The sequence below is a fragment of the Chiloscyllium plagiosum genome, chromosome 18, assembly GCF_004010195.1.
Source record: "Chiloscyllium plagiosum isolate BGI_BamShark_2017 chromosome 18, ASM401019v2, whole genome shotgun sequence".
Taxonomy (NCBI): Eukaryota; Metazoa; Chordata; class Chondrichthyes; order Orectolobiformes; family Hemiscylliidae; genus Chiloscyllium; species Chiloscyllium plagiosum.
In genome coordinates this window covers 64,248,110-64,275,431 of record NC_057727.1, presented here as the reverse complement: position 1 = coordinate 64,275,431, position 27,322 = coordinate 64,248,110, and the positions used below count along the sequence as shown (strand labels likewise).

Sequence of the window (27,322 nt, the reverse complement as noted above, 5' to 3'; positions counted from 1 at the left end):
TCAATATTTTTAAAATCCTGACTTTTTTAAAACCAGTGAAGGGGAGTCCCCAGGGTGATATTGAGAGTATGTTTGTATTTGGGAGAGTTTTAAAAGCAAACATAGTAAACATTGAGGAGCATTAGCTTATTTCCTGTTTAGAAGGATCAGGAAACCTTTCCTTAGAAAAAATCCATACTTTGGAAAGCTTTTGTTTTTCAGTTCACAGATGTTCTGGTGCAGGTTAGGTTCATGAAACTGTTTCTCTTAAAGAAAGAAGATAGTTTAAACTTAGAAAATAGGTTACTTCAGTGTAAGGGTTTTAGTTTAAAAGTTTCAGACCCTAAGTATTGATTAGAACCCTGAAAGGGTTTTACAAGGTTAAGAAAGGCTAAATGTGACTAATTAAGAAAGAGGATTAAACACCCAGGACTGGGAACTGGAAGAAGTAGTTAAGTTCAACTGATAGATGAAAAAAGAAGCAAACTTTGACACTTGAGTACTGTAAAATAATGATGTTGGGATTACGAGGAATGCATTTTTACTGTGTGCTTCAACATCTTTTAAGTTGTGTTATATGTAAATAACTTGGTTTATTCTGCTTTATCTTTTTTTGTGGAATAAGCTTCTGTTTTATTGTTAAAACTAAATTACTTATGTTTCAGTGAAAGGCCATCTCAGTAAACTAAACAAAGAAGATCCAGTCTGGATTTCAGTCTGGAAGCTTGACTTGTCCAGTAAGGATCAGATTGGATCATAACAATTGTATGATTAACTTTATGTTGATTTTAGGTTTAACTATTACAGCAAAAGTGTTTTCAAGAATGAAAAATCAGTGTTGCTTGGCAATTCCTTTTGTTTCTAGTCATTGCTCTTTATGATGATATGACAACAGCTAGAGTCGACTTGAATGACATGCCCATTAGGGGAGGTATGCAAACTTTGTGGGGCATATTGTACAAGTTACTGCTTAGTTAAATATTAATTGACTGTTCAAGATGATGACCAAGAGATTAGGTCCATGGATTGGAAAATGCATGAAGGAGTGGCAAGTAACAAAACACAGAGCAAGTACAGTTGTTGAGTCTGAAAGTGAGTCACATCAGAAACTAACCATAAACTGAAGACCTGAAAACAGAAGCTCTCAAGATCATGACGTTTGATGACTGACAATAAACTACAAACTTATAGGAAAGGCAAAAAAGGAGTTAGATGACAGAAGAGAGTTTAGAATATATTCTACAGTACCAGATAATGGTTAACCTACATTGACACAGGTGGATTTGTACTGAAAAAGTCCTTGCAGATGGGACTATCATGCTAAAGTGAGGTTAATTGCTCAGGTCTTGAACACAGAACAAGCAATACAAACAGTAAAGTGGTTTCCTCCACAGCTGAAAAAGTTAAATTAAAAACCTTTATAATTTTTAGTCACACTTTTTGAGAGTTTAGGTCATTTGATGTAAAATACAGTTGGTTCTGATATAACGCAACAGTTCCATTCTCATACATGATAACAAAATCGTGCAATAGCCCTGCCATTTATACTATGGGAATCGCATTATAGCCAATACAGGTAAGGGAAGCTCATATTCTACAAAAGATGGTCTCAATTCTTCAGTTGCATTATAGCCAATTTGTGTTGAAGAAACACATATAGCAGAACAGACTGTATTATCAAATCAATGCTATCATGGAGAAATGTTTTGGAAATTGCTCAAAGAGGTTACAGATGCAGAAGGAAAACAATAGAAACAAATATGTCTATGGCCTGAATGATGCCTCAAGGTACTGTTCTGTGACTGGCTGACTGACCTGTGATGTATTTACAAAAATGTTCAGTTTTTAATTTCAGACTTCTAGTATTTACAGTTTTCTTCTTAACCTCTGAAATAAACACACATTAAATTTAAAAAATGAATCAAAGGCTCTGTATAAAACCAATAAAAGACATGCTTTGATGAGTTGCTGAGAAAGACAGTGGAGATATTACACAAGAAAACTAAATAGAATAAATGAGGAATCACTGAGAACTAGCCTGACTTGAGCTAGCAGGAGATTCTCTATGAAAATACACTATTGCTGGCATTCCATTATGTAGGACTGAGACATACCAGAGAGCTTGACTTCATGATAGAAAAGATGCTGCTGAGGATTCCAGAGCAGATGAGCAGCTCCTTCTGCTGCCGCAGATGCAAATGAATGTGATGGAGAACAACAGGTAGAAGGATCCGACGGGAGTCTATGAATAGAAGAAATTGTATTCTGAGCCACATCTCTATAGTATATCCTTCAATATGAACACATACAGCTGTTGAAACACATTCCCAACTGAAAACAGGTGTCATCTTGCAAAACAAAAAGGTGATAATTGAAATAGGTACACATCCATAACAAACAGAGGATATCTATAGGCTGAGGAGTTGTGGGTCTGAAACTTAGACAGCACCACTGGAATTGAGGAAAAGCTGAACTTCTGCCTATTTACCGATCAGTGTACTGACCCTGCTGTAGGCTGCACAGAATCTGCACTGATGGGCTGCAGGCTACAGGGAAGCAGTGGTGTGGGAGCCATAAAACACTGGAGATATCTGCCAGGTACAGGAATAATATATTGTTGAAAGCAGAAACAAACACCAAGGAGGTCAACCAGGTCAAAGAACTGAGTATTAATTTTCAGTGAGTCAGGTCTACACATCTTTGTAATGCAGTTTCTGAACAGGATGTGGTGGTTTGTTTGGGATTGAGGACAAGGGGCCTGCCAAGAACTTGGTGGAGGGAAGTGACTGTAGCAGTTGAGTTCCACCTCCTAGTACCATAGAACTCTTTTGCTGTGCATTACATGTAACATCTTCATCACAGCTGCCAAAGTACCAGTGCAGACAATAGTGGAATCAAACAGTTGGGAGTGAACCTCCCCAGATTTACATCTTGAGATCTCTAGTGACTTGCTCTACGAAGTGGGTTAAGACTTTCATGACATGAATGCACTGAGGATTATTTCAGAGGAATGGGGATAGCAGGGACTAAGAGTAAATAAATAAAATAAATTTAGAATATTTAAAATGCACTTCTCCAGTATGTGCATAGTTATGTAACATCTAAAATCCAACATTAACCATCTACAACTAAGTATAATGTACAGTCCAAAATCAGATAATTTGTATAGCTACAGAATTACACTAACTCTACAGGCAAAAACTTGTGACTCAATCTTTGCTGAAACAACAGGTATTTTTGATTTGGAAACACAATTAAATAATTTGCACAATTTGTTGTGGCTCTTTAACTGAATCACAATATTAGCTTCCAATCTCCAATTGACAGTCAGTTAAGGAAGGTGAACAGGATGGTCCATCCATTCTGTAAAAGGAAGAATTTCTAATGCAAGCAACCATAGTCCTCACATCAACAGGAGCAACACAAGTTGCCTTCCCAGTCACATGTTCCCCTCTAGGGCAGATACAGAGTCTAATTGTGAGGAGTTAAGAGCTCCAACACAGAGAATGTAAATAAACGATTAGCTCTGTTAACATGTCTGAGCACCAATATCTTATGAAGCTCAAGTTTACACAGCAGTTTGCGGGATCCCATGTGTTGACATTGCCTCTGCTCGTCTCTCGTTAGAGTTGTAAGGTACGGGAGAGGATGCACAAAATGTGTTGAAGACTGGTGGCAGGGACGTGCAGCTGAAATTGAATAGATTAAATGCCATTCAAAAAACTGGCAATCACCTGTGAATGGCTGAAGCTCTTTAGTGTAACTGATCAAAGCACTTCCAGCTTTTCAGTTTTGCTAAAGAAGCTCTGCTTCTTGTGATCTTGTTGAGTTGCTTAATTTATTTAAGTTGGCAGACCAAGAAGCTTCCCTTCTTGCCTTCAATTCTGCCCTGTAGAAACTAGGAAGAGGGGAGAGATGTTATTGGGGTCCTGACCCAAATTTCAGGAAGTTTCAACTCTCCAGGCAAACCCTCCCTTTATCACCTGGGAAAACATCCCTCCCATAGCCAGAAAACATACACCAGTCCAGAAATAAACGTTTTTAAACTTTTTAAAAGCAACTGGTTTTATTTTTACATAGCTTATTATTTATAGCCATCTCTAAGTATATCTTATGAAGAAAGGTGGTCGTATATGGACCATGCCTGCATATTCCTCTTACCTGAATATGAAAAGAGACGACTGTCCACTGTTCGTGCGATGGATTGCAGCTTAACTACATCCATAGATTGACCAATGTGCACTGTGCTGGGCATGCTGCCCAGTGTCCCCCTCACAAACTCTGCCACTTCCTGTACAGTAAACATCTGCAGCAGCTCATCAAATATTGCTGGGAAGGAATTGAGAAGGGCGGCCTACAGCAGAAACAACAGAATTGAAAAACTGCTCAATTCATCTTTCAATAAAATCCATGGAACTACTAACATTGTCAGACTAAATGGCATCATTCAGCCATCCAGAATGTAAGTATCATGAACAGCACAGTATTATTGCAAGGTACATGGTAAAACACTCATGTCTTTCAATTATTCATTCACAGAAACACTAACAACATGAAATACTTATTTGACTAGCATGTGGCCAGAACAAAATTGTTTCAACATACAAGCACTGAAAAAGCTTAAACTCTTACCACTAAATTAGAATGACAGTTATTCCAGTTCAGGCTAAAGATACAAGAGGTTTTTTTATTTACTCATTCATGAGATGAGGGCATTGCTGGCTAGGCCAGCATTTATCACCCGTACCTAATGATCCAGAGGACAGCTAAGAATCAACCACATTGCTGTGGCTCTGGAGTCACATTTGGGCAGATCAGGTAAGGATGGCAGTTTCCTTCCCCAAAGGATATTAGTGAACCAGATGGATCAACAATAGATTTGTGGTCATTGTAATTCCAGATTTTGTCTATAGTGAATTCGAATTCCACCATCTGCCGTGGCACAATTCAAACCCAGGTCCCCAGAACATTACCTGCATCACTGGATTAACAGTCTAGTGATAATATCACTAGGCCTTTATTGCTATTAATCTTTGATTACTGGAATCAAATTGACATTTTATTTTACTGATTTGCTGTGTTTTATACATTTTGAGGTACGAGATGCTATAACCATAGAACATAAGTTTCTATTTCTGTCACCTAATATAACATTGGGTGTGGAACTTCAATGCCCATCACCAAGCATTACTTGGTAGCAGCACTCCTGACTAAGCTAGTTGAGCCCTAAAAGACATGGCTGCTAGATGGGGGAAACAACAAGAGGAAAAAGTACACTTTACCTCATTCTCATCCTCACCAATCTGCCTGCAGAAGATGCACCTGTCTTTTGAAGTATCAATACAAACAACGATTGCACAGTCCTGTCTTACATTAAGGATACCCTCCATTGAGTTGTATGGCATCAAAACCATGCCACAACAGCTGGATTTCAAACAAATCTAGCAACTCAAAACAGGGCATCCAAGAAGCATTGTGGGTTATCGTCAGCAGCAGAATTATACTCAAACACAATCTGCAACCTCATGGCTTGGCAAAGCCTCCACTCTAACTTTACTTTTAAGCCAGATGATAAACCTGGTTCAATGAAAAGTGCAGGAAAGCATGCCAGAAGCAGCACCGGGCACACCTAAAAGGAGGTGACAACCTGGTGAACCTTGCATGTGAACTTCATGAGCAACAACTGACAAACAGAGATAAGTGATTCCAAACCCAATGAATTAGATCTAAGCTCTGCAGTCCTGCCATGTCTAGTCATGAATGATGGTTGGCAGCTCAGGAGGAGGCTCCACAAATATTCTCATCCTAAATGATGGAGGGGCTCAGCACATCAGTGCAAAAGATAAGGCTGAAGCATTGAAACAGTCTTCAACTAAAAGTGTTGAGCCAATGCTCTATCTCAGTTTCTCCTGGAGGTTCTCAGCATTACAAACACTAGTCTTTGGCTAGTTTGATTCACTCCACATGGTAACAAGAAATTGTGAAGGCATTGAACACTGCATAGGGTATGGGCCATGATAATATTCCACAGCAGTACTGAAGACTTGTGTTCAAAAATCTGCTTTGCCCCTAACTGATCTGTTCCCAAACAGCTACAATAATGGTATTCATCCGGAAATGTGGAAAGGTACCCTGTAATCAAAATGCAGACAAACCTAATAGCTAAGTTACCGGCCCACCATATACTCTTGATCACCAGTAAAGTGACGGAAGCCATCAAGACTTTTTCCCAGGATAGGGGAGTCCAAAACTAGACAGCATAGGTTTAAAGTGAGAGGGGAAAGTTTTAAAAGGAATCTGAGGGGCGACTTTACCCTGCAGAGGATGCGAAATGCATGGAATGAGCTGCTAGAGCAGATAGTGGAGATGGGTACAATTACAACATTTAAAAAGTATCTGAATGGGTACATAAATAGGAAGTGTTTAGAGGAATATGGACTAAATATTCTAAGATGCACTTGCTTCACAATAACCTGCACAGTGACATTTAATTTGGGTTCCATTAGGGCCACACAGTTTCTTTCAACACTCAGCCTGTAGACTCAGTGAGGTTGCTAATTGAAGGCTAATTCAGCCATATGTGAGAGGAAATGTATTAAAATTGCCTGATCTCTTCATCTCAAAGTCAACAAATGAAAGAGACAGCTATCCTATCAAGTCTAGGTATCATTGAAGCTGAAGCCTGTGCGATGAAAATCCAGTATTTTATGTCAATGCACTCTGCATTGATGCTGTTTAAAACCTATGTTGCTAAATGCAAACAGTGGGCTTGTTCCTGTTCAGGGTCGGTTTTCTGAGAATATGCTATGGTTGCTAAACTAACCTGCGTGAAGATGAGAGTCTCAGAACTTCTGCTATCCAAACTCAAGACAAAGCGAATGGACTGAAAGAGTTCCTGAATACTGGCACGAAACTGTTCTTCTTCTATCCCACCTGTTGCTCTTGAATACAAAATCCGTGATTGCACAATAAACTTGAACAAATATTCCAATGCCTGAGAAGAATAGAAACACACATTTGTCAGATAATTATAAAATAAGAAATGTTAATCATCCAGCTTATCTCAGCTATTCTGATAGGCTTTACATTCTTACCACTGCAGGTAATGTTTTAAAGCTGGCTTCATATGCATGTGCTTTGAATGGGCAACTGCTCCAGCGGTCCACAGGGCTTGTGTCATATTGAAAGCTGGTGGTTGTGGTTACATGGTTATTGATCAACTACTCAGAACTTGCAAGTTCCACCATGGCAAGTGGCAAAATTGAATTGACAGAAAACAGGCATACAAATTCCTGATTTCCATTCAACAGAAAACATTCACCATTGCCTTTGAGAAGATTTGAAGATATGTCATGCTAGCTTGTATAGCTACTGATTCCAAACCCAGTGCTGTGTGCATACAAGGAACAAATAAAAAGAAATCTCACAGTTCTGTCCTATTACCATCTTCTCAAGGTAATGGCTGACACTCAAAGTCCTTTCTTCAAATGTGAGTTTAGATAGTGCTTTAATCTCATCCAATATTCACAAGTGAACCTTTGCCAATAGAGGTCACTGCATATAATTAATAGTGCAAACCTGAACTGAATTTCCTTTCTGTGAATCTGAAGGCAACAGTCCAACTGCTGCCCTGACTGCAATTAATGCTCAACCCTTGTGTAGACATATATCTTATTAAAACAACATTTTGGAAGAGCAGAGGCTTATTAGAAAGAGTTGGGGAGTCAGCCAGGAAGACATTATAATGAAAATCTATACTTTACAAATAAATTCTTGCAGTGTGAATGCTAGTTCAAGATAAATGCTGCCATTTATATGTTTATATTACAAAACAGCATATTCTCAGATTACTCTAAATGAAGAAACTGTAGTAGACAGTACCACTTTTATATCTCTAGCATTTACAGCACAATAGAAAACACAACTGTTAGCACTGGTATTTCAGAAATATTAAACTGACTACAGTGAAAACTGTAAATACCATCTGTTCTGTAAGCAAGTCTGGATCTGAAGTGGGCAGGGTGCATTTCCAGTTGGTCTTCGACATTGACTAGGATGTGTTTATAAGTTAATTATTGGTGCGAAGCAAATTCTGGGTTTCACTTTATATTGATGCTAAACTCATATAGCATGATTACACAAGTCAGGTCTGACCTGTCAACAGAGGTAAAAGAATGATACTTCTCCTTCAGAAACACATACTAACACAGACTGAAGTGGGGAAAATTGGTGATTAGATTTTTAATGTATGTCAAACAACTTCTACAGTTGATTATCAGGAAACTACATATAAAAATAAGTACAAAAACACAAATATGCATTGCTAAATTAGTTTCATTTCAACTGAAATACTAGGAGTCAAAGTGATGACCTGAGAATCACAGCAGGAACCAAAAAAAAAGTGATAATTCAGGATTAGGGGGTTAAAAATCTGATGGGAGGAGGGTAGGGATTTTGAAACAAGAAACAAAATTATAATTCAGTAGTCCATTTGGGATAAGAAACCTGATGAGTGGCTGAAAGAGTGTTGGGATTTGAAACTTGGAACAAATTGATGATCGAAGAATATATCAAGTTCATTATCAAGCTACCAGGCAGGACATTACTGTGATTATACAAGTTCTGACATTCCCATGTCTCCACATAGAGCCATACAGCATGGAACAGACCCTTTGGTTCAACTAATTCACACCTACCTTGTTACCAAACTAAACGATTCCCATCTGACTCCGTTTGACCCATATCCCTCAAAACCTTTCCTATTCATGTATTTATTCAAATATCTTTTAAAGATAACAATATCTGCATGCATCAATTCCTCTGCCAGTTCACTCCACATTAACCACTCTGTGTAAAAAGATTGCCCCTCATGCCCTTTTTAAGTCTTTCTCCTCTCACCTTAAAAATATTTCTCACCTCTAGTTTTGAAATCTCCCACCTTGGGGGAAAAAAAACCTTTGCTATTCACCTTATGTATACCCCTCATGATTTTATAAACCTCTGTAAGGTCACCCCTCAACCTCCTGTGCTCCATTGAAAAAGGTTCCACCCCGACCAACCTATTTTTATAACTCAAACTATTTGTTGTTGGCAACATCCTGGTAAATCCTATCTGAACTCTCTCTAATTTAATAATATCCTTCCTATAATGGAGACCAGAACTGCACACAATACGCCAGAACAGGACTCACCAATGTCCTGTATAACCTCATACAAAGTCATAAAACAGTTGATGAATGTTGTGCCCCTTTAAAACAGTAACATATAGTGAAAAGCAGAGCAAAATTCAGACCAAATAAAAGGAAAATGTTTCAACTAGCTGTGAGATCAGGACTGGGGAGGTGATTAGGATATTGCTGTTTAAAGAGGAATTTAGATTATCCGAATATCAATTATCCAAATATCGGATTATCTGAAGGGGATTTCAAGGTCCTGATAGAAACATTATGTCAAAGAGCTGTTTCAACCCTGATTGTGTCTTTTGTTTACAGGTACAATGATTAAAAACGAACTCGGCTCACTGAAATACTGCTGAGGACAGTCTCTAAATGACTGACCTCCTGCTCTCTCTCTCTCTCCACTGACCCCAACACCTTCCCTGGAGTTCTACACAGGGGTGTACCCTAAATCCCCCTTCCCCAGATAATCTCTCCAAAATTATCCTGTACAGAGTAAAGGTGGAATCTGTCAAAAAGTTGTGTGCACTATTTGGTGACTTACCCAACAAAGGCAGCAGGGTCTCATGTGCAGTGTGCTTTTGCCTAGTTTTCTGAATGGGGAGCACACTTCACAGAAAACTCCACAGGAAGTCAATTAACTGAATAATCAATTATCCGAACGAAATAGCGCCCGCCCATCTCATTCGGATAATCGAGGTTCTTCTGTATACAGCACAGGGACCAAACAGTAAATAGCTGTTACCTGTAGGTTTTTAAGACAAACAAATTTTCAAAGAAATAAGTTTTAGTGATTTCTAGCGGTCATCATGATTAACAAATCATGCCACAGAGGGTGAGCGAATGAAAACCGAGGTTTGATATGGTTAAGTGGGAGTAGCAACTAATAATTATCTATTGTTCCAATTCTATATTTTGTCAGATTATCACAGACATTATGCTATGTACCCTCATTGCCTCTTGAATGTGATCTTGCCTCACAACTTCTGCAGATCGATCCATGTACCATTTCAGACATCGGATTAGCTCCCTGTGGGAAACAAAAATGACAGTTTATATAAAACATGTAAGCATAACTCAGATTCTCACAAAGTCATAAACATGAGGCTTCTGGAATTAACATACATTAATAGCAGGCGAAAGTGAGTACCGCAGACGCTGGAGATCAGAGTCAAGATTAGAATGTTGATGGAAAAGCACAGCAGGTAGGGCAGCATCCGAGGAGCAGGAAAATCGACGTTTTGGGCAAAAGCCCTTCATTCCTGCTGAAAGGCTTTTGCCTGAAATGTCAATTTTCCTGCTCCTCGGATGCTGCCTGACCTGCTGTGCTTTTCCAGTACCACTCTAATCCTGATACATTAATAGCAGTACAACAGAAACACAAAGATAGCAAGATTATGCAGTGAGCTAGTATAGAGACAGGAGGGAGATACACAAATGCACTCTTCATGATGTATTTGAAGGTATTTTGGAAAAAGTTTATTTTTGAAAAACTGTATTTCTGAAATGTTTTATTCCCTGGTCTCATTATCTTAGTGTTGTCAACATTTGATAAATAGCTCCAATCCAACACTTAACAATCATTTTCTGAATGTCGTGAAATTCCCCATTAAGGAGTAATGGAGTGGACTGTACTCCTCTACAAGCCTCACACAAACGCTCCTGACTTCAGACATTATGGGCAGTTACCAAGTAAAAACTGGATATTTCCCTATTGTTAGAGCAAAAAAAAGGCACAGAGCCAACAGGTCTTTATCAAGAAGACTATTTGACAAGCTGAATGTCGCACGAATGAAACCTGTCTTGAAACACATTCCTTGTCTTCTTTTGCAAGAGAAACATGGCTGCGAGCCCTGTTTACTATTAGTTGCATACCCCATGTCCTGAATTGGCACTAATTTGAACAACAATTTAATTGGAGTCCAATGGGGAAGTCAGTGATTGAAAGGAACAAGCAAATTCTACATGTGAATCCCCCAAAGTAACTTGCTTCCTTCCCTGCTCCAAGTTAGCTCATACAGGGGAAACCCATGATTGGTGGCTAAAAATGAGGGAATCCAGTTTCACAGCTTTATTGTTAATGGAACACAGGCAAAAGCAAACACTATATAAAAATGAGTCTAAACATCAGTCAACAGGATATTAGAGTGTCAGCCAACAATGTAAAGTACATTGCACCTACAACTGATTATACTGAAAGGTACATGGTACCCCATCCTTTGAGCACAGTCAGTGACACTGCGAAGATTTAAACCATTCGATGAGGACCGACAACAGTGTAGCACCATGTAGAATTATAGAGATGTACAGCATGGAAACAGACCCTTCAATCCAATTCACCCATGCCAACCAGATATCCCAACTTAATCTAGTCTCACCTGCTAGCGCCCGGCTCATATCCCTCCCAACCCTTCCTATTTATTTTGGTTTGCTTGATGGCTGGGATATCAAAATCCATTGAGCATTATCACACAAACAAATGAATAAGGAACACAAATAGGCTACACCTTGAGCCTGCTCTGTCCCTCTTAAGGATCATGGCTGATCTGATTGGTGCCTCAATACCACATGCTTGCTTATCCCTGATAAACACTGACTCTTTTGTGAATCAATAATCTATCTTGCCTTACCTTAAAGATATTCAATGACTCGGCATCTTCTGCTCTCCAGGGAACAGCATTCCACAAACTTATGACCCTTTGAGACAACAAATTTCTCCTCATCTCCAACCTTAACAGGAGATCCCTTTTTTTTTAAACTGTGTCCCCTCTACTTCTATTCTCCCATACAAGGAAAATGTCCTTTCAGGATTCACCCTGTCAAGTCCCTTGAGGATCTGATATGTTTTAATAAGGTCATCTTTTAATCTTCTAACTCCAGTGGATTAAAGGCCAGGCTGTCCAAACTTTCATCATAACACCTCTGTCCCAAACATCAGTTGTATGAACCTTCCCTGAAAGACTTTAACACATTTATAACCTTTCTTAAATAGAGAGATTAAAACTGTATACCATGCTCCAGATATGGTTTTATCCTGTATAACTGCAGGAAAACATTGCTATATTCCATTCTCTTTGAATCAAACAATATTCCGTTTGGCTTCTTAATAAATTACTGCACTTGCACACTAATGTTTTGTGATTCATGGACCAAGATATTCAAATTCCTCTGGAGCCCAGAATTTTATGATTTTCCTGTATTTAAATAATTTGGTACTTTTCCAAACTGGACAAGTTCACACTTTTCCACATTACAGTCTTTCTCTCAAATTTTTGCCCATTCACTTAACCACTCAATATTCTTTTGCAAACTAGATTAGAGTGGTTCTGGAAAAGCACAGCAGGTTACGCAGCATCCAAGGAGCAGGAAAATCGACATTTCGAGCAAAAGACCATCATCAAAAATGAAGGCAGGGAGCCTCCGGGGTGGAGAGAAAAAAATGGGAGGGGGGGTGGGGCTTGGGAGAAGGTAGCCAAGATTACAATAGGTGGAAGGAGGAGGGGATGAAGGTGATAGGTCAGAGAGGAAGGTGGAGCGGATAGGTGCAAAGGATGATTGGCAGGTGGGACAGATCATGAGGATGGTACTGAGCTGGAAGGGTGGAACTGGGGTAAGGTGGGGGGAGGGGAAATGAGGAAACTGATGAAGTTCACATTGATGCCCTGGGGTTGAAGTGTTCCGAGGTGGAAAATGAGGCGCTCTTCCTCCAGGCGTTGGGAGGTGAGGGAGTGGCGGTGGAGGAGGCCCAGGACCTACATGTCCTTGGCAGAATGGGAGGGGGAGTTGAAATGTTGGGCCACGGGGCAGTGGATTGATTGGTACGGGTGTCCCGGAGATGTTCTCTAAAGCGCTAAATAGTTAAGGGTCCAACACTGATCCACCATTATACCTTATCAACCTGAAAATGACCTATTTATGCCTACCCTCTATTTCTTGTTTGAGAGCCAATTCTCCATCCACACTAATATTGTATTCCTTACACCATGAGCTCTTATTTTTCTTAGTAACCTTTCATGTGGCCTTGTCAAATGGCTTCTGGACTCTAACTACAGCATGTGCACAGTTTCTCTTTTACATGCTCCTAGTGTGAAACAAAGCAAAACTTATATTGAAAATGTTTGCAACAATTCTTCTGATAGGACTGAAAAAATTAGATTTAAAACTTAGTTCCCTACAGTTTAAGTTCCCATGAATATGTCTCATTTATATTTCATGGAGATAGTTCAGCAATCCAATTCAGTTCATTTGCTGCTGATTCTGCCCCTCTCTAACCAGTGGTTTTGGATACAGCAACATCTGCATACCTGGAGGACTAGGAGGCATGCTGCTGCTGCAAAGATATAATATGATGTGATCTACCAGGGGAAACCCACAGCGGCCAGGTCTCTGGTACTGAGCCTGGCTCTGTGGCTCAGAAGGGAAGTGGGGAGAATAGGAGAGTGATAGTGATAGGAGATAGTGATAGTGGAGGAACAGACAGGAAATTATGTGGTCGGACCCCCAGATGGTATGTTGCCTCCCCGGTGTCAGGATCAGGGGTGTCTCAGATCAGATCTATAGGATTCTTAAAGGGGAGGTTGAACAGCCAGAAATCATGGTACACATCAGTACCAATGACATAGCTGGGAAAAGCAATGAGGATTGGAAAAGTGAAGATAGGGAGTTAGGTTGGAAGCTAAAAAGCAGGACGAGCAGAGAGTAATCTCAGGTGTCACAGGCTAGTGAGGCTATGAACAGAGAGCAAGTGCAGCTGAATACGTGGCTGCAGAGCAGGTGCAGGAGGGAGGGCTTCAGATATGTGGACCATTAGGATATCTTCTGGGGAAGGTGGGACCTTACAAGGACCTGTACAGGGTGGCACCTGAATTGGAGAGGTACCAATATCCTGTGTGGAAGGTTTGCTAGAGCTCTCCGGGGGGTTTAAACTAGTTTGGCAGGGGATGGGAACCGTAGTTACGGATCAGAGGTTGGGATAGATGGTGAACAGGCAGATAAAACATGCAGAGACTCTGTGAGGAAGAATAGACAGTTGATAGGGCAAAGTTGCAGTCAGTGTGATGGGTTGAAGTGTGCCTATTTTAACGCAAAAAGTGTTTGGAATACGGGTAATGAACTTTGAGCATGGATCAGCGCTTAGAGTTATGGTATTACTGAGACATGGATGTCACAGGGACAGGAACGGTTGTTGGATATTCCTGAGTTTAGATGTTTCAAAAGTAATAGGGAGTGAGGTAAAAGTATTCAAGGAGCGGCATTGCTAATCAGGGATAGTATCACAACTGCAGAAAGGGAGGTCGTCGAGGAGGGTTGGTCTACTGAGCCATTAATAGTGGAAGTCAGAAAAGGGGCAGTCACTTTATTTGGAGTTTTCTAGAGACCCCCCCAAATAGCAACAGAGACACAGAGGAGCAGATTGGGAGGCAGATTGTGGAAAGGTGCAGAAGTAACAGGGTTGTTGTCATGGGTGACTTCAACTTCCTAGTGTTGATGGGATGGAGCAGATTTTATCACATTGTGTCCAGGAAGGGTCATGGTGTCTTGGGTGACTTCAACTTCCCTAATATTAATTGGAACCTAATTAGTGCAAATAGTTTGGATGGAGCAGATTTTGTCAGGTGTGTCCAGGAAGAATTTCTGACTCAATATGTAGATAAGCTGACTACAAGGGAAGCCATATTGGGTTTGGTGCTTGGCAACAAACCAGTTCAGATGTCAGATCTCTAGTTGGGAGAGCATTTCAGTGACCTTTACTATAGTCATGGAGAGGGACAGGAGCAGACAGTATTGGAAAGTATTTAATTAGGGGACGGAGAATTACAATGCTATTAGGCAGGAACTGTGGAGCAGATATTCTCAGAGAAATGCATGACAGAAATGTAGAGGTTGTTTCGGGAGCACTTCCTGCTAATGCTGGATAGGTTTGTCCCACTGAGGCAAAGAAGGGATGGTAGGGTGAGAAACCTTGGATGACAAGAGATGTGGAACATCTAGTCAAGAGGAAGGAGGAAGCTTATTTAAGGTTGAGGAAGCAAGGACCAGACAGGGCAATACAGGGTTACAAAGTAGGCAGGAAGGAACTGAAGAACGGACTTAGAAGAGCTAGAAGGGGGCACCGAGGTGATCTACACTTACGTGAGGAACAAGTGATGACCAGAGTGAGGGTTGGGCTGATCAGGGATAATGGAGGGAACATGTGCCTGGATTAGGGGAGGTCCATAATGAATACTTTGCTTCAATATTCACTAGTGAGAGGGACCTTATCATTTGTGAGGACAACATGAAACAGACTGACACGCTTGAACAGGTTAATGTTAAGGAGTTTGTGCCGGAAATTTTGAAAAACATGAGGATCGATAGATCAGACAGGATATACCCAAGGACGTAAGGGAAGTGAGGAAGAGATTGCTGCACCTTTGGCGCTGATCTTTGCATCCTTATTGTCCACTAGAGCAGTACCAGATGATTGGACTGTGGCAAATGTTATTTCCTTCTTCAAGAAAGGGAATAGGGATAACCCTGGTAATTAGAGACCAGTCAATCTTACGTTGGTGGTGGGCAAATTATTGGAGAGGACCCTGAGAGACAGGATTTATGATTATTTCGAAAAGCATAGTTTGAGTAGAGATTGTCAGCATGGCTTTGTGATGAGCAGATCATGAGGAGCAGCTCACAGTCTTACTGAAATCTTTTGAGGATGTGACAAAATACATTGATGAAGGTAGAGCAGTGGATTTGGTGTATATGGATTTTAGCAAGAAGTTTGGTAAGGTTCCCCATGTTGTGCTCATTCAGAAAGTAAGGAGGCATGGGATATAGGGAAATTTGGTTGTTGGGTTACAGGGAAATTTGGCTGTTTGGCTGGCCCATAGAATACAGAGAGTGGTAGTAGATGGCAAGTATTTAGCCTGGAGCTCGGTGACCAGTGGCATTCTGCAGTGATTGGTTCTGGGATCTCTGCTCTTTGTGGTTTTTATAAATGACTTGGATGAGGAAATGGAAGGGTGGGTTGGTAAGTTTGTCGATGACACAAAGGTTGGTGGAATTGTGAATAAGTGTGGAGGGCTATTGTATGTTGCAATGGGACATTGACAGGATGCAGAGCTGGAGACAAAAAACTGCAGATGCTGTAATCCAAGCAGGTGGCTGGAAGAACACAGCAAGCCAGGCAGCATCAGGAAGTGAAGAAGTTGACATTTCGGGTGTAACCGTTCTTCAGGACTGGTGGTGGGTGTAAGGGGATCTGCAGATAGAGGGGTTGGCACGCGCAGGGTGGTGAAATGGGGATAGGTGAAGGCAGGTAGAGGGTACGACTTGGTTAGTCAATGGGAGGAATGAATCCTGTAGGTGGCTGGGAGAAATGGAAGGGAGGGAGAGGAGCTCAGGACACAGAACTGGACTGAGAAGTGGCAGATGGTGTTCAACCTGGAAAAGTGCGAAAGGATTCATTTCGGAAGGTCAAATTTGAATGCTGATTACAGGGTTAAAGGCAGGATTCTTGGCAGTGTGGAAGAACAGATGGATCTTGGGGTGCATGCCCATCGGTCCCTCAAAGTTGCCACCCAAGTTGATAGGGTTGGTAAAAAGGGTATGGTGTGTTGGCTTTCATTAGCGGAGGGATTGAGTTTAAGAGCCGCGAGGTTACGCTGCAGCTCTATAAAGCCCTGGTTAGACCACACTTGGAATATTGTGTTCAGTTCTGGATGCCTCATTATAGGAAGCTTTAGAGAAGATGCAGAGGAGATTTACCAGGATGCTGCCTGGACTGGAAGGCATGTCGTTTGAAGAAAGGTTGAGGGAGCTGGAGCATTTCTCATTGGAGCCAGGAAGGATGAGAGGTGACTTGATAGAGATGTACAAGATGATGAGAGGCATAGATAGAGTGGATAGCCAGAGACTTTTTTCCCAGGGTGGAAATGGCTATCACAAGGGGGCATTATTTTACGGTGATTGGAGAAAGGTTTGGATAGATGTCAGAGGTAGGTTCTTTACACAGAGTGTGGTGGGTGTATGGAATGCACTGCTAGCAGTGATAATAGAGCAAGATACATTAGGGACATTTAAGCGACTTTTGGATAGACACATGGATGATAGTAAAGTGTATATAGGTTAGTTTGATCTTAGAGTAGGATAAAAGGTTGGCACAACATCAAGGACAGAAGGGTCTGTATTGTGCTGTATTGTTCTATGTTCTATAAATGCAGAATACTTCCTGTTTTGGTGACAGATCCATACAGCTCTGTGATGCTAGCAGTTAGGCCACCTGCAACCAGACTTAGAAAGACAAAGTTGAGAATGATTTGGAGATGCCGGTGTTGGACTGGGGTGTACAAAGTTAAAAATCACACAACACCAGGTTATAGTCCAACAGGTTTAATTGGAAGCACACTAGCTTTTGGAGCTTTTCACCTGATAAAGGAGCGTCACTCCGAAAGCTAGTGTGCTTCCAATTAAACCTGTTGGACTATAACCTGGTGTTGTGTGATTTTTAAAGTTGAGAATGATACTCCAGTAGAAAAATGGGTTTATGTTTGCTATCTTGCATTCAGCAGTTAGAATATTCCCTCACCTTGGGCACAGGGGGAGAGGATCTTGGGGCATCTAAGGTGGCACCTTGCTTCCTCCATACAGTTTCCTTTGACAGCACTTTTGTTATCAGAGATAAGGTGGCAAAGTAAGTGGAATATCAAAGACTACCTACAACTCAATGATAAGTCTGAGTCACAGAGCTTAGTGCAAACATAGGGAGATCAAAGATCTGCACATCTGCCAGATGAATGAAATATCCTGCTCAGGTCCCTTACATCACCTATCTTATCAAATTGAAAATGACAATGTAGTAAATTGATTGCAATGGAATGGGATTTTATAGAAGGTCGTAACTATGAATGCAGCTTTAGGGAAATGATTTTATGATATTGGAAAACTCTGTGTGGTTCCACAAGTAATTTTTACAGTTATGAGTCCTGAACCATCAGATATTTGGACTCACTTGTATGCCAGTGCACCAGAGAAGTGCTTCTGAATGTAGGTATCCATCACCGGACGGAAATGAAAATACTTGCTATCCCGCAGCAAATTTATTACGAATACCTGGGAAACAGAGACAATGTTAAATTAAAAAGCTTTAATACAAACTAGATGGCATGTTGATGTTAGCAATGCATGTTAATGAAATAGTTCAAAAAACAAAACTGATAATCTGAAGAAAAGAAGAAAATAAATAATTTAAAGGAAGGATCTTTTTTAATGAAGGGCATTAAAACCTGACCTTTTCTCCTCAGATAGTAAGACCGTCATTCTGTACCTCATACATAGTGCTGATTGATAAAAATTACTCTATCCTACCCTTGTTACGCTCATAAACTGTTATTGATGGGGCAACAGAGGTGTGCTGCAGAAACACACATGGAGCGAAGGAACTTAAAGAAAGAGAGATATAAAAGGATCAGAGGGTGATGGGTGTGGGATAATGGAGAGGTTGCGGGTGCGGGGGAAATCAGGATCTCTGATATTTACTCTGATGCAATGTCTCATTCTCATAATCCAATCTGATAAATTCATCAAATCTATTCATTCCCACTACCGAGTCTGATAAAACTGGTGAATATAGAGTAAAATTCAGAGGTACAGTGATGACAAGATTTTAAAGTGTTGTTCTCATCACTGCAAAGTAGCAAATAACATCTTCCGATGACTGTGAAAGACAGCAACTGACTAAAGTATCAATGGACGGCCACATCTTATAGTAGTTTGACGAAAGTCATGAGTTTTGGATTCATGCAGTGTCTTTAAGGAGAAGAAATAGAAGCTTAGGAAGGATATGTTTTAGGAATTAGGCATCTGAAGGTGGAGTGATAAAGATCAGGAGAGATGTGACCTATACAAGTGGTAGGGGTTACATCTAAACAGAACCGAGGCCAATTTTCTCGTGGGGTGAATTATTAATGTTGTTGGGAAGGGTTTAATTAACTTGAAGAGATATAGGAACTCGGAGGTAATACTAAATAGGAATACCAAGGTGTAAAGAATATTGGCAGATATAGATAGTATTAGAGTAGGAAACAATAAAAGTTGAGCGCAAGATGGAAAATAAGAAGCTTGAATTATGGTAAATGTGCATGCTTGTTGTAAATAATACTGCTGACTTGCAGATGCAGATTGCCATGTAGGAATCTGATGACAGAGACTTGGCTCAATGAAAAGCAGAGCTAGGTATGAAACATTCCTCAATATAAAGTGTTCAGAAAAGATAGGAGAGGAAGGAAAGGAAGAGGAGCGTTAAGATTGATTAAGGAATACATTATAATGCTGGAGACAGAAGATGCCCCAGTTCAAAGTCAGAATCTATTTGGTTCAAGCTAAGGAATAAAATAGGTGCATTTCTATTATTTGATATAATCTATGGGCCACTAACTACTGGAAAGATGTAGAGGAACAAATTTGAGGGAGAATTATACAGAAGTACAAGTATTAGAGAGTATTTGTAATGGAGGCTTTTATTTGTCTAAAATAGACTCAGATAGTAGTAGTGTGAAGAGGAAAAGGTTTTGACAGCATGTTCAGCAGACTTCTACAGCAAGGCCATTCCAGTTAAACGAGGAGAGGGGGCATTGGTAAATCTGCAGTTTCCAGCCTTGGCAAATTCAACTGGAACAGAGATTTGTTTTTTTATTCATTCACAGGGTGAGGGTATCACTGGCTAAGTCAGCATTTATTGCCCATCCCTAATTGACCAGAGGGCATTTTAGGATTCACGGCGATCATTAGACTCTTAATTAATTTACTGAATTCAAATTTCACCATCTGGTGGATTTGAACCTAGGTCTCTGGATTAATAGTCTACACCTATCTTCTGAACAGCATCCCACCCAGACCCATTCCCTTACCCTTTCCCTGTAACCCTACATTTCCCATGACTACAGAAATAGGGACGTCAGAAGGGATTGTAGCAAAGGTGACATGTTAACATTTAAGGTATTGAGAAACGAGTCAATGAAGGTCAATGAACTCAGATGGGTGAATGAAACTTGATGTCACTAGCTCACAGGGCAACAATCTATCTTTTTTTGTGTCTTTTTTGAGCAGATTATAAGATGCATGTCTGTAGTGAGTGCCTCATGATAAAGGTCATATCATTACTATAAGACAGGAGGTACATTAGTACTGTATTACATTTCTATCCCAATAACCTCCCTTTTCGTGCAAAAATGTTGCAGGTATTATCATTTCCAACGTGATTCATCCTCATACAATAGCCAGATAGAGGTATTAAGAGAGTATCTTGGAAATGCAGTGGGAACTCAAAGGTAGTAGCTTTGGTATTCCCAATATTGAATTGAAGAAAATTTCTGTTCATCTTGGTGGGCCTGATGAGCAATGTAATAATAGACACAGTGGCACGCAGTGCAATAATAAAGTTCTTGTAAATACATTTTTAATCCATTTATACTGGGGGTGACTGTGAGGGTGGTAGAAAGGAATTGAGAGAGAAGTCTGTTGTATTGTGTTATCTACTAGAAGGATTAGATGAGACAAAGTGCACTGCTCAAACAAGCAGTTTGAAGTCAGTCATTCTAAGGATTTAATCAGCTTCTTTACGAGGTTGCAAGCCCACTCACGAGAGAAAGAGAAGATAAATTCCTTTGAACAAGATATATTCAAGCTAGGGACAATATGGAGAAAAATGTCATGTGGCAGAGGCCAGGATATCTGAGCAATTTAAACCTTGGGGCTTACTAAAGCTATCCAACCGACACAAATAGCAACAAGGGATCCTGGCATTTGAATTGTGAGCATTTAGCTTAGAGGCTATACAACCATGGTTTTTATTGTTTGCTCTTTGTACTGAAACACAACTATTGTAAGAACAAATGAAAACACTCATCTTAATGTTTAACCAGAAATCAGCATGTTTGTCTATACTCATAGAGAGGGAGGAGAAGAAAGAGGAAAAAAAGAGAGGAAAAACCTGCAATTTTTATTATCATACAAGCCAAATACATAATCAAAAAAGAACTATGATTCTATCAAAATATATTCCTTTATCTTTTAAACGGTTTTTAGAGAAATGGAACCCCAAAACATGTCAGCCATTATATCAATTTGCTCCTCATTGCTCATGAGGCATCTTTATATCTTAAATACATAATTTTCTGAACAAAATTAGGGATTACTCCTTTAGCCTCCAATAGGTGGTCTCTTTTTCTCAAGTGCAATTGCTGCTGAGGAAATGACTGGTTCAAATCTGTCATTCAGATTTGGAAATTGTCACATAGGTTACTTACAGGATGGTGCAAATGTACAGCTTCATTAATTCATGATTTCCATTTAATTAAATAGCAATTTAAAAGCCACTCTTTTCGTGTTCATGATAGTACTGAGTCACACAGATCAGAAAGGTCTCATGTCTAATAGTGTTGAGTTAGTGGCTGGCATTTGTAACTGGTCTCATCTTGCTGGAGACACAAAGGGAAAATGAGCCAGGATTCCTCCTGCTAATTCTTATCTACTAGGTCTTTTGGAATGTAGATCTACAATGAAAAAGGCTATGTACCCTTTTACTGTCCAGGTTTGGATGCGAGAAATGACCACTTGGGCAGATATTCACTCATGGGTGTCTAAAACCTCAGTAAGGATCCAAACCTTCAGGAAATACAGGAGACAATTCAAGGGAATAAAACAAAATGATAACGTTAATTTTGTTTTGCAATTTGACAAATGCGGTGCTAGAAATGTTGGTTCTAGAAGACAGATAAGAAATTAAATTTTCTTTAAACCACACGACACACTTTCCAAAAATCTTAGTTTCCAACTGCAATTAGAATTACCTTTAAGTAAGATTTTTAAATAAAATCACCACAGTGTGGAAACAGGCCATTTGGCCAAACAAGTCCACACCAATACTCCGAATATCCCACCCAGAGCTACCCCACTACCCTAACCCTGTAACCCTGCATTTCCCTTGGCTAACACACCTAACCTACACATCCCTGAACACTACGGGTAATTTAGTATGGCCAATCCACCTAACCTGCAAATCTTTGGACTCTGGGAGGAAATCGGGACACCCAGCAGAAATCCACGCAGACATATTATGGCACATCCTGGGCAGCCATGATTTGAATTCAGATCTCTGGCATAGAGACAGGGTTTACTTTAATGCATCAAAGAGCATTTAAACTGCAATTATATCTGAGATTATTTCACCTCATAGTCTAACAATGCCAGGAAACGGTTAGATATATAACTTACCAGGTTAATGATACTTACCAAAGATTGAAATACAAGCAGCCCATATTTCTCTGTGTTGTCATCTAAAATTGTAAACAGCGTATCTAAAATATCCTGTAAAAACTGGAAAAGAAAAGAGATTTATCTAGGGAAATTGCTTCAGTATCAGTGATATCCATTCACTAAGTTTTTATATTGAAATTTTACTTTGCTGGGGTAAACACTTTCAATGCTATTTAGAGTTAGTGCTACAATGAAGTGTCAGTGACTTGGATCTCCTCTTCAATTACTCATTGGTTTAATACACCATTCAGTGAGGAGTCATGGAGACAAAGAAAGATCAGATTTGACAATTTAACTTTCTTTGTTGAAGATACCACTAATGTCCTCTGTGTCTCTTGCTGGGTGGTAATGATTGATATGTAGTGATTCAAACTTATACAGAATGATACCATGTGGGGATTTGATAGGGATCCTCATGCCTACCGCTCTTTGAGTGAGGAGTTGGAGTATACCAGTACCCGTGGAAACATAATAGTGTTTATTCTTTCTCTCTTGCTCTCTGTCTCTGTCAAAGAGTTATGAATACATACAGAATATGCACAAAACTTTCATTTACATTCTAGCTACTGCTGGTCAAAATTGTTAAATCGTTCCTGAGACTGTGTATTAAATCTCTTGAATAATTCAAGGGATTCTCTCCAGCCTATCTTTTCTCCAGACCTTCTATGCTGCTCTATTGCTCTCTCTCTCTCTCAAGGCAGTAGGCAGTATCTGTAGCCTTTTCGGCATTCTTGCTTTGTCTAGCAAGAAAAAAGGGAGCTGACTTGGATGATATACCTGCTTCATTTCATGAGTACATTGTGTGAAGTTGCTGCTTACTACTATCCATCACAATAATTCTCATTAATTCTACATTGTTCTTCTGTAAATTGATGTATCAAAATCAAGATTTTGGCATGGAAGCTCCAAGAATTATTTATTTTCCAGGACATTGCAGTGGACAATCTGGGAGAAACATAATTGAGTCTTAAAAATATTATATTTTCATTGTCTTGAATATTTCAATTGGTTAATATCAAGTCAGGGAAAAATAAAAGGCTTTTTGTCTGACAACCAAGAACCACCCATCGGGGAATGATGAGCCTTTATTTTCTGATTGGCACAGGGAACTGGGGTACCATGAGGATGGTCATTTTGGGAGACTACAAGAGAGACATTTGGAGGCAGGGGTCATGTTGTAGTAATTGTAACAAGGTCAGCCAGCTGAACCTCATAGAAAATAAGTTCCTGATTGATCCAATCAGGGAGCCCTGGGTGTGTCAGAGATACTGCCTCACTATAATCAAGAATTGTTCATGTGTAAATAAAGAGTGACTTGGCAATAAAGGCTTCTGTAGAGTTTTTTCAATGGTGACAAGAGTTAAGCATGACTTTGAAGAAACATGCTTGCATCGGTCATCTTTGAGTTGAGGTACAGGATCTTAGCTGGCAAGTTGTAGTTATTGCTGGTATGTAGACATTACGCAGCAAAAGGATCCTATTAGATCTGAACTGAGTAAGAAAGCTCATAGACCAGATCCAGGAAGATATCCGGGAGAGTTCATACACTGGAAAGTCCACCTACATCTGGTGTGGAATAGTTAAAATGTTTAGCAACATCAAAATCAGAATCAATCAAGATAAATGTCTGGCTAATTGATGGTGGAGGTTGATACCAAGGTGACAATATTAATGATTGCAGAACCACTTTTTAATAAAATCTGCACTGGACTCCAGCCCTTAACTTTGCACAATACCTCAGCTAGGCTGATGACTTACACTGGCAACCAATTACAGATTAAGGATCCAACTTAATTTCTGATCTCTTGTGAAAAGCAGCTGGTTCAGTTAGCAGTGATTTTAGTAAAAGGCTCCAGCTCAATCCTGATGGAATGAAACTGGTTGTGAAAGATTCACCTAGATTCACTTGACATTTTTCGATTAATAAATGGTTGCCTGAGTGAAGTCCTAATTAAATACCCAGAGGTCTTCAAGGGAGGTTTAGGGACTATCACAGGAGCAAAGGCCATCTTACATGTTGACCAGGAAACAATTCTGCAAGAACTGCCTAGCACCAGTTGTCTTACAGGCAAAATTACAGACAGAAATCAGAAGGCTGGCAAGTGAAGGAATCATCAAACTTGTCCAATTCACAGAATGGGCAGCACCAGGCATATCAAGTTTGAAGCATAAACAGAAATTGCTGGAAAACTCAGAAGTCTGGCAGCATCAATGGACAGAAATCAGAGTTAATGTCTTGGGTTCAGTGAACCTTCTTCAGATCTCTTCTCTAGTCTTCTCCAGTTCTGAAGAAAGGTCATTGGACCCAAAATGTTAACTTTGATTTGTGATAATCACGGAGCACAAATCCCTACTTGGCCTGCTAAAGAGGACAAAGCCATGACACCCATAGCTTTGGGCCACATTTAGCAGCAGGCTCTAATAAGTGCTTATGATTATAAGTTAGAAAACCATCGGGGAGGCTGAACAATGCATCGAACCGCAGCCCATTAGCAAATACACCACTGGTAGTATGCCCAGTGGAAGATTCTGTAATGGGGGAAGCCAAAGGGCTGTCACAACTAGAATTTAAAGGTTTTTTCTATCTGGAGAGACCACCTCACGGGAGAGGATAGCATATTGTTATGGGAAGCAAGAGTGATTTCTCTGAGAAAAGGTCATTGTCAAATACAGATCAACCTCGATTATCTGAATGCGATGGGCAGGGAGTATTTTGTTCGGATAACTGATTGTTTGGATAATGGATAATGTTTTTACGGATCCTTGAGATCTTGTTCAGATAATCTGAAATTCGGATAAGTGACATTCGGATAGCCAAGGTTGCTCTGTACTGGCTGAACTCCACCACGGCCATCCAGGGTTCTCCAAAAAGAAGATATTAATGATAAGTTATGTCTAGTGCTTGGATACAGACATAGCCGCATTAGTGGGGCAATACTCAGAGTGTGAACAAGGACAAAAATTACTGCTAGCAGCTCCCCCACATTCCGGCAATAGCTGGGTAAATCTTGGACTCAGTTGCACATTGACTATGCAGGTTCTTTCATGGGTTCATTGTTCTTAGTCAATGTAGATACCCACTTAAAGTGGTTGGACGTGCACAGACTTCATTTGTCAAACACGGGGACAACGATAGAAAAACTGTGTGCATCATTTCCAATACACAGAGTCCTGGTAAATGATGACATATAACAAGCCATCATTTACCAGCAGGGAATTTGGTTATCTCTTAAAGTCAGATTGGATTTGACACACAAGATCTGCTCCATACCACCCATCATCCAATGGCCTGGCAGAAAGAGCAGTCCAAACTTTGAAGGTTGGCTTAAAGAGCCTCACTAGATTATCAAGTTGTCATGGTTCTTATTTGATTAAAGACCACTTCACATGGAACAAAAGGGATAGCACCAGCAAAGTTGCTAATGGGCAGAAGATTCTGCACCAGGTTAAGTCTGATCTTCCTGGACCTGGGTGGTGGTAATGTGAAATGCCATCAAATACACCAATGACAGACATAAGACTCCACTAAGTGAGAGAGACAGTTTAATATCGGGGATGAAGTATAGTGAAAGAATCATGGAAAAGACTCCACATAGGCAAGAGGCATGGTCAACATGAGGTCAGGACCTGTGACATATAAAGTGCGATGATCCTGAATGAGCATGTGGACCATATGAAAGCCACAAATCTGCAAATGGTGTGAGAGCAAAACATGCTTTGCCCCTCGGAACATTTGGAAATGCTGTTGGAACCCATGGATTTGCCCTCTCCGTCAAGAGTTTTCTGAATCAGAGGTGGACATGACGGAGGTAGTCACCTTGACACCTTTGCCACTGGAAGATGAGAGTGAAATTCTTCTGAGGTGCTCATGGCACAAGAGGTGAGCTTCTGTGAGTTACATGCCACCCATAACGGCTGCGGAGTCAAAAGAACATGACTCGGTGCCGAAATGTCCCAGGAGGCTCTTCAAGAAAAAGTATCACCTATGTCCGGGGTCTCAAAGTGGGAGGAAAGTAGTGATTGCAATGAGGTCAGCTGGCTGGACCTCACTGAAAATGAATTCCCTGACAGGGGCTGTTAATCCAGTCTCGAGATACTAACACTCTGGTACCTGCCTCAGTATGAGGCAGAAATATAGTCAAGGACTGTTCATGTGTTAATAAAGGGTGACTTGGTGTAGGTTGTCGGCCCCTGCAGAGTTATGTCAATGTGACGATAGTTTTAAGAATATGTCTACTCAGAGTTGATGACTCTCCTCACACTGGATAAAATATTTTTCAACAACTTTGGTTGCTTACTTCCTTCAATAGGCTCTCCTGCAACAACTTTTAAAACTTTATCCCTTTCACTACTTCTTTACACTTTATCTTACCTTCTGCTCTTTTCTATTCAACTTCATACAGTGATCTGAATCACTCATTACTTATTTCAATCAAAAGTGATCTCCTCAGCTTAATATGTTGGAGATTCTCATATTTTGCCTCCAAATTATGCCTGTATAAATGATAATGGAAGCTTAGTGAAGGCCACAATGTTTCAGTGAGACCCAAAATCGAAATTCAACTCTAAGAACTCTGTAAATATTTTGTATTCTGCTCCACTTGAGCATTCATTTACTGAGACGGAGAGACTAGAGAGAAGAAATAATAGTGAGAGGGGAAAGATGAGATGACAAGTGACCAGAAAGGAGAGGGCAGGGAAGAGAGATGAAGGATAAGGAGGAGGAGACAACTAGAACAGAGCTAAGAATAGAGAGAGTGTGGGGGAGGACTGAAGATGAGGCGAGGGAAAGACAAATGGAGTTTGTAAAGAAGGGGGAGATGTAGAGAAAAGGCAATGGACAGTTGATGAAGTGACGCAAGGATGGATGAGTT

The 27,322-nt window shown here is 40.3% G+C and overlaps 1 protein-coding gene across 4 annotated transcripts in view; it reads right to left on the bottom strand.

Annotated features, from left to right (window-relative positions):
* dock3 (dedicator of cytokinesis 3) overlaps positions 1–27,322 on the bottom strand; it is a 918,089-nt gene that overhangs the window by 273,673 nt on the left and 617,094 nt on the right. For all 4 annotated transcript variants that reach the window (XM_043708484.1, XM_043708482.1, XM_043708483.1 and 1 more), the window contains exons 20-25: positions 22,425–22,508; positions 18,145–18,245; positions 10,104–10,185; positions 6,803–6,973; positions 4,141–4,333; positions 2,094–2,221 (exon numbers count right to left, since the gene is read on the bottom strand). In XM_043708484.1, coding sequence (XP_043564419.1) covers positions 2,094–2,221; positions 4,141–4,333; positions 6,803–6,973; positions 10,104–10,185; positions 18,145–18,245; positions 22,425–22,508 — 759 coding nt within the window. The remainder of the gene's footprint in view (positions 1–2,093; positions 2,222–4,140; positions 4,334–6,802; positions 6,974–10,103; positions 10,186–18,144; positions 18,246–22,424; positions 22,509–27,322) is intronic.